Source organism: Triplophysa rosa, linkage group LG9 (assembly GCF_024868665.1).
Source record: "Triplophysa rosa linkage group LG9, Trosa_1v2, whole genome shotgun sequence".
In the NCBI taxonomy this organism is placed as follows: Eukaryota; Metazoa; Chordata; class Actinopteri; order Cypriniformes; family Nemacheilidae; genus Triplophysa; species Triplophysa rosa.
Window position 1 is genome coordinate 23010048 of NC_079898.1, and position 8521 is coordinate 23018568.

The 8521-nt window shown below is 42.6% G+C and overlaps 1 protein-coding gene across 1 annotated transcript; it reads left to right on the forward strand.

Moving 5' to 3' along the window:
* Positions 1–679: 679 nt before the first annotated feature.
* dkk1a (dickkopf WNT signaling pathway inhibitor 1a) lies at positions 680–3032 on the forward strand. Its single transcript, XM_057342552.1, has 4 exons — positions 680–1098; positions 1409–1550; positions 1640–1789; positions 2063–3032. The coding sequence occupies exons 1-4, from the start codon at positions 916–918 to the stop codon at positions 2311–2313; spliced, it is 726 nt and encodes a 241-aa protein (XP_057198535.1). The 5' UTR covers positions 680–915; the 3' UTR covers positions 2314–3032.
* Positions 3033–8521: the final 5489 nt, after the last annotated feature.

The following is an 8521-nucleotide window of genomic DNA, read 5'->3' on the forward strand; positions in this document are numbered from 1 at the left end:
TCAGACCCTGACGTGGCGCTGCACTTTTCCACGTCAAAGACTGTTTTTATAAATATGACCGTTGCCTTGATTTTTTGCGCACGTTTTATAAATGAGGCCTCAGGACTTGAGGTCTGCTGACAGGCCCCGTCGTGTATAATGACATCCTTTAAATTCCACTTGAAGCGCTTTGTTTGGCCGTCTGCTTTGGAGAGGGCGCGGCGGTAATTACGCACAACCATTGCGAAAGATGATGCGAATTAACCAATTCTTATTATAATATATTAAGAGTAGTGAATATGCAGCATATTCATCTGATTGCGCAACTGTACGCTCCAGATACCGACAGCTTTCGTACGACTAAATGAAGCTCAACCTGATTTTGCCAAGTGGTTGATGTCCTCAGTGCAACATATTTTGTTGACCTAAGGACAACATTTTTGATAAATAAAACCTAAACCCACACCAGACCCCAACCCTAACCATAACAGAGGGAAATGATAAGTGAAAAACAATGGTCTAGAAGCACCTAATCCTGGTTGGAAGATTACATTTAAAACAAACTGTAAACTTATTTCTGAAATCTGATTGGTTGATTTAAATGTTGCCCCAGGGTCAACATGATGTTGCCCTAAGGACATCAACCACTTGGCAAAAACAGGAGAGCCACTAAATGAATATGCATAAGCCGGGGGTGTAGCGCGCCTCTGCGTAACTATTCCACCTGCCTGCGCAGACGTTTGCGCTGAGTGTGCGCAGGCGATAAGAGGGGAGGTGGAAAGCGCGTGGATGGGGCGGGAATATACAAACAGTCCCGCGTGTATAAAACTCATGTGTCCAACACAAACTCTTGGAGACGCACGAAGTGCTCTTGGACATATTCACTCACCCATCATCATCATATTCTGAGATATATTGTGAAAGAAGGACACGAGAATGGTCTCGTTGCTCGCCGTTGTGACTGTTTATCTTGCCGTTTGCGGAGGAATCACTGCAAATGCTCAAGCTGGATCTGTGTTACGGAACTCCATCAGACATCAACCCGCCGCATCCAACCCGAGTGATGCGGTCAGCGCGAGCCCGCGCGTAACCGGCACCGAGGACAGCGCCGCGCCGGCGGTACGTGTTTACTGGATGCTGAGGCTCAAAGGATCTAAGAACGCACAGATATATGAATTTAGACTTTGACCTTGTCGTTTTACATTTTATGTGGTTTCCACATGTATGTCTATGTAGTTTATCATGGATATAGTAGATGTTCCAAAGTTGTGGGTTCAAATCCAAGGAACGCGTGTACTGAAATGTACATGTCAAATATGCACTATAGGCTGCATTGGATTGAAGCATGCCAAACGCGTAAATCTAAAAATGTGACGTATGTGCATTCTGGACTCTAAGGTTAATAAAGTGAAAATGTATTCTTTCACAGTTACCGTACTGCTCGGTTGATTCTGAATGCAGACTCGGTGAGTTCTGTAACGGGTCCCGGGGAGTCTGTCTGTCCTGTCGCCGGCGGAGGAAGCGCTGCGCACGAGACGGGATGTGCTGCGGAGGAAACAAATGCATTAACGGTAAAATCCGTTTTATTTTTCTGAAGACCTCATTTAATTGACTGCTGGCTATTGGTGTAATTTTACCACATGTATCTCTTTTTTTTCAGGTGTGTGCCAACCTGCTGATATAGATGCCACTCAACAGGCTGGCAAAACGGATGCGCCTACTGCAGCAGTAACACGAGGGCAGAACTTCACCATGATGCCACATCCAAAAAGAAACACAGTCCTGACAAGACCGCAGCAGTCACTGAAAGGTGACAAATCTGTCTCTTGACCTCTTATCTCTCTTCATTCTCATCATGTTTCCGTTTAGTCCTTTTTTATCTTCTCGATCTCTTCTCATCTTTCATGTTTCTTGTCTTCTCGGTCTCTTCTGTTCATGCCTTCACGTTCTTTTTTTAACTTATTTTCTCACCACAGTCTCCATTTCTGCTCTTCGAGTGGGATTCCAAAACTCTGGCTGTCATGAATCACGTTGTGAGTCTTCACAGCACCGGTCTGACATCAGTGTCATTTCTCTCTGTCAGGTGGCGAGGGCGAGACGTGTTTGCGGTCCTCCGATTGTCTGGAAGGGCTGTGCTGCGCCCGGCACTTCTGGTCACGCATCTGTAAACCCGTGCTGACGGAAGGGCAGGTGTGCACGCGCCACCGGAGGAAAGGGGCCCACGGTCTGGAGATTTTCCAGCGCTGCGACTGCGGGGTCGGTCTGACCTGCAGGGGCCAGAGAGAGAAAGTAGGAGCAGAAACTAGAAACCTGCATACCTGCCAACCGCGCTGACCCCGCAGACGCAGAACCGCTCTGTGCGCCACACGACACATGCATGCAGACACATGTGCAGCTGCGACAAATGAGAACTGACTCCACGGAAGGATGCGCCATTAAAAGGACCGATCGTATTTCCCGGACGGTCGCAGAGAAACTGCAGCGTATGGATGTTTCTATTGTACACTCTGCTATGTAAGACTTTATTTCCTGGATCATCACAAAAGGCAGATTGCTTTTGTTTCCCTTTATAAGGAACTTTTTATTCTTCTTGCAGTAAATTACTGTATTGTAAATACGTAGTCAGAAATTGCACTTAACACTGCGCATATGGATTCTATAATAGTCTATTTTATGATTCACATATTGTAAATGTGCAAACAGTATGATTTAATTGTTATCAGTACTCTGTTTTTTTATTTTAAGGAAACTGTAAAGATATTTGTGTGATTAAAATATATCATTGAAGTAATATTAACAACCGACGGACTTGTGCTCTGTATTCTCTGATGGATGTTTCTGATCCAGACTGCCACAGCTGCAATCTAAAGAAACCACTTAGGGATATTTTTAATCTAATGTCTTACACTGTTCGCTATATTCCGCGGGTTAAACTTCCAGCATCCAGGGACACTAAACTTTGCAAAAAATACGCTATATATTGTGTAGCATTGTGTAGCATTACATTTGTAAGTTGCTTTGGCTAAAAGCGTTTGCTAAATGAATAAATGTAAATGAGGAAAAAATGTGCCTTCCTACTTCAATGCATGTATTTCAAGTAGAAAACATGAGCTGTTGTTCCTTATACATACTATGGATTAAATACACGGTGAGCTGTGCTTCTGTGGCAAAAAAAGTCAAAAAGAGCAATGCAAAGGACATGGGTTCATCCCAGGAGACACACTGATTGAATGTAGCTTGAATGCACATCTAGAAGTCACTTCGGATACGCCTCTGCCATATGCATACAATTGGAAATGTAAAAGTATAGTTTGTAACAACAAGGAGAAAATGTGTACAGAAGTGCAATCACAATGCAATTTAAAGGGGAATACCCACTTATCCCCTATGTTTCCTCTTAAAGGTACAGTGTATGAAATTTAGCGGCATCTAGTGGTGAGTTTGCAAATTGCAACCAACAGCTCACTTCACCCCTCCCTTTCAAAGCATTACGGTGGCTGACACAGAACTAAGACGTCGTCACATTTTTGCTTCTTTGCCGAAGGAGATAATTATTATTTACGAAATTTACGAAACGCGCTCTGTAGAGCAGTTTGTCCGTTCAGGGCTACTGTAGAAACAACATGGTTAATTCTATGTAAGGGGACCCGCGGTGTATGTAGATAGAAATAGCTCATTCTGAGTTAATAAAAACATAACGCTTCATTATGCAAGGTCTTTATACACCTCTGAACACATAGTTACTGTATGTATATAATATTGAATTTCTGTCAATAGATCCTCTGAAAAATGACACACTGGACATTTAAGGAATATTGTCCCTTTAATTTACCATTAAAACACTGCATCATCCATTAGTATCAAATACTGTAGTTTAAAATCTCAAAACTACAACAAAACAAACACATTTTTAACATATTTTCTACTAAGCCCGAGACATTTTCCCCCTAGAGCCTTTTTCATTTGACACTGCTGTCAACCCACTTTCGTGTCGCCTGCTTTCTGACCCCTGGCGGAAGTTATTATGGCACATAAACAAGCTGAGAGCTCTGCTGAAGACATGAGATCCTCTGGATCGCTGTTTGCCGAAAAACACCTGACCACATGAAAGACTGAATGGGCCATAACAGCAGGGAAGTACAAAGCCAACAGGAGAATATCAAACGGGACGGATCCCGAGGAAGTACAAGAGGATCATCTGCGAAAAGCTTTGGTGTGTCTGGCTAACTTCTAATTAGTCCTGTAGGCAGGCCTGAATTGCAGGTTAATCATAGATATCTGACCCTTTAATTACTTTATTATGTAGCCGGTTTGGCACGCAGGTAACATGAATAGTTTAGTAGGATAGAGAGTTATTGACTGTGATGCAACTTTTTATGTGCGCTCTGCATGTTTTTGGTACTGCTGAACTACACCCGATCAATACAATCTATCTATCAAAAGGAGGTATAGGACTCATAATGGAAGACACTGTATTGTATTCATGTTGTCCTCACTCTTTGGATAGGTCACTTTGGATAGAAGTGCCTCCTAGATGTAAATGCACGGGGAAAAGTTTCTTTTTTGAAATACAGATGAAATTGTTTTACCTGAAATACAGTGGCCCCAAAACCAGACCTAAAACAGTTTACATGAATTTGGTCACTATATGTAAAGGTAATAAAAATCCAGTAAAAATTAAGGTTACTTAAACTGCACTTAAAATATATTAATGTCACTGCATTTGATAGCCAAATGTTTATTTTCATTTATTTGAAAAAACTATAGCACTAGCTTTTCAAGCAAAACATTTCACAACAATGAATTTTAAAAGGACAGTGTATGGATTTTAGCGGCATCTGGTGGTGAGGTTGCGAATTGCAACCAACGGCTCACTTCGCCTTTCCCCGCTTCCTTTCGAAACACAACGGTGGGTGACACACGACTAAGATGTCTTCACATTTTTGCTTATTTACGAAACATGCTCTGTAGAGCAGTTTGTCCATTTAGGGCTACTGTAGAAACAACATGGCGAATTCCAAGGGGACCCGCGGTGTATGTAGATAAAAATAGCTTATTCTCAGATAATGAAAACATAACGCTTCATTATGTAGGGTCTTTATGCAAGACATAGTTATGTATGTTATATTGCATTTCTGCCAATAGAGCCTCCACAAAATTACACACTGCACCTTTAAATACAGAGCTGGTTGAAAGTAATTGCAAAAACAGCAAAGAAAATGACAATCTGTCTGCAGATGCCACTTGGTTTAATATTTTCTCATCTCCAATGAAGTGCATACTAAGCGTGACTAAAGTGTCCATTCTCTGAAGTCATTTGTACGTTAGTCAATGGCGTTCTGCAGCAGCTGTCAAACATCAGAACAAGACTCTTCATTAGGAGGATGATAAAAGAGTGAATTTTCCACTCCTTCATGCTCCTACGGCAAAACGTAACCTTTCTCTCCATCCCTTGACCCGTCTGTCTGTCTCTCTCTCTCTCTCTCTCTCTCTCTCTCTCTCTCTCTCTCTCTCTCTCTCTCTCTGGTGACAGACACTGTGGCTGAAAATTACAGACAGTCAGATCTGTGTAATGATGTCAGGCGTCACAGATTCGAGGCCTCACGAAGACTGACTATTTTAACTGCGCATGGAGACTAGAGGAGGAGACGGCCTACGCACACGCACACGCACACACACACACTACGACAACATGTCCACTTTCAGAGCGAGAAGCTGAGCTTTGGTTGTCTGAGCTGTTCTTCTTATGTGCTGTCAAAGTTACTCACCTCCTATCTCAGCCAAATGAGCAAATTACTCAAATGCAAGTCCAAACAAAACCACAGAAAAGCATTCTGTTTCACTTCAGCACAGCCTGCCAACACTGCGTGTGTGTGTAATATTTTCACCTTTTACTACATTTAATTTTAAAGAGACAGTTCATAAGACTTTAAATGTGGAACAAGAGTCCAAAAGGATACTTTTTATATACTTCTTTTCAGTTTCCGAGCCTGATGGCCCAGTCCCCATTCACCTTCACTGTAAAAATCTGCCTTACTGCTTTACAACCTTTTATGTTCATGCATTATAAAAGTCCTTGTTGTCTTCATTTTTTTAAGCATAATCGTATTAAATGTCATTTCCGCTTAATATATTAAATGTTGGATAATTGTTGTAAGCTGTTGTTGTACGCTGACTTAGTAGCTTGATGGCCCAGTCCCCATTCACCTTCATTGTATGGACAACAGCTCCATGAGTTTCTCAATATGCGTTCTTCGGCGGTCTTGTGTCCTCGCGTTCTCGCTCTACGTCATCAATAGCTGTCAAAGTCCAGTTCCAATACTCAAGAACACAAGAACAGAGAACGCATGAAAGTACCCGGATGTGTTCTTGCTTTCAAGGATGCATCGAATGTACGGAACGTTGAGCGCGCACGGAACCCGCTTGAAGTCCCAGAAGTCACTGCGGCGCGTCCATCCAAGTTCGTTCTTCCGAGGCTGCCTCGCAAGACCGGTCTCCACGAGAACACACGTCCGTTCTTTGCGATCTTGGAATTGAGAAACGGCCATAATCTTACCGATGACTTCACGCACACCTGAAGGTGCGAGGTGAGCATATTACAAATGGAAAAGTAGCGAATTCAACAACACAAGCAAATAAACCAAAAGCACAACAGCTGACTTTTGACTGAGCTCTCAAAAAAGTTGACACTTGACAAATGAAGTTGGTGTTTAAGGAAATCTGTTTTTGCTCAACTCTGTGTATTATATATTTCTTTCATATGCCCATTAGTGATCGCAACTACAGCACAGACACGTGCGCACACACACGCACACAGTGATGGTTTTGTGAGTAACATTTCAGCAGCGCAGGGTTTTTGGGTTTGGGGCAGTCTAGAAACCATGTTTACGCTGAACTGCTTGTTATTGGGCTGACCACAAACCTCTGCCTGCCACAGGCATGTGTGTGTGTAAGTGTGTTTGTGGCCATGGTGAAACGGGAGGGATCTTCTCTTAAATACACCAGTTGAACTCCAAAACCGAGGCGAAAAAAGCCCTGCATCATATTCGGTCTACACGACGACAATTATCTCATTCACCCGCGCGAGACAAGTTCTAAGCACCGGAGCTCAAAACACAATTGCGTCACCTCTCACCTGACCGCAAAACACGGGTGGGTTGTTTTTGTCATTTCGGTACGACGCTACAGCCTGCAAGGCAAGAAATTACAAAGACGACGGTTCATTTCAGAGATAACCTTGCATCTCGTATATCGCTGAATAATTGATGCACTTTATTTCGTTGGCACGGGTGCTCAGCAATTCAATCCTAATTCACAATCTTAAGGAAGCTGCCATTGTGATCTGCGAATAGCACACAAACACAAGTGTTGAACAGAAGAAGCAGGTCTTGTTCTCTGTGGAAATGGCCAGGTTGGGTTTTACTGTGCATATCAAAACAATATTAGGACGGGTGTCATGCTAACACCCAGCAGAACAATACGCTCCATTCATCTTTGTGCTGTGGTCTCAATGACAGTCAGAGGGAGGTGAAGGAAAGCAGTTCGGAACATGGAGTCGCTCATTAAACCCCATTCATTCGACAGCCGTCTGAACTTACTTATCAAAACAAACAATTACAGCGACTTTTGTTCGGCGTGAACTGTAAACAGCTTAGGGAGGGAGTGCTTGTATTTCACAAGGGAACTGGTTTTCTTGTAGCGCTTGGACCCAGTGGAGTTCTCGCTTATGTTTAATTGAGATGTTGGTAAGAATTTACTGAAGAAACATTGTCTCAAGATCACTGAGAGAAATCCAAATGGATGCAAAGGAAACAATTTCTGGCATTCAATAGAGATGAAAGGGATAGTTCAACCAAAGAGAAAGTGCTTTCTCATGTCATCCACGCATGACTTTCTTCTGCAAAACACAAAAGAAGATATTTCAAACATCACAGATATCTTCTTTTGTCATATACAGGGTTGCAATGGCACGAGGGTAAATAAATGATGACTGAATTTTTATTTTGGGGCGAACTGTCGCTTTAATGTGGCTAAAATATCTCTTTGAGGTCATATTGAAAAGCGTATTGGCAGGTCTGAGCACACTGAGGTTTGAGACGTTATTAAGATTCGACAAGTGAATCATTACTGGGCTGCTTTTTTTTTCAGGAGGAGCAGGAAATTTAGGCAAAAGTCTCATCCTTTAATCTTACTGGTGTCTCGGAGAAACAATTAAGATATTAAAGAGATTTGTGCTTTCTTTCCTAAGGGTTTGAACACCGTTTACAGTAAGCCGTTGTTACTCATGAATGACTTACAATAATTATTTCCTCACCCTCCGCGCTGTGTAGCTGTTGTGATGGAATGTCAGTCTGGACGGGTGTCTCTGACATCAGACCCTCATGTGGCATCCAGGAGGAAAACAGGAGGACAGCAGAGCTGCTGGTTTGATCCGTGCACCACAAAACCTTTTATGTGTATTTGTGAATTTTAAAGAGATGGCTCACACAAATGTAAATTCCTTCTTCGATTACTCCCCGTCATGTCATTTCAAACCTGTGCA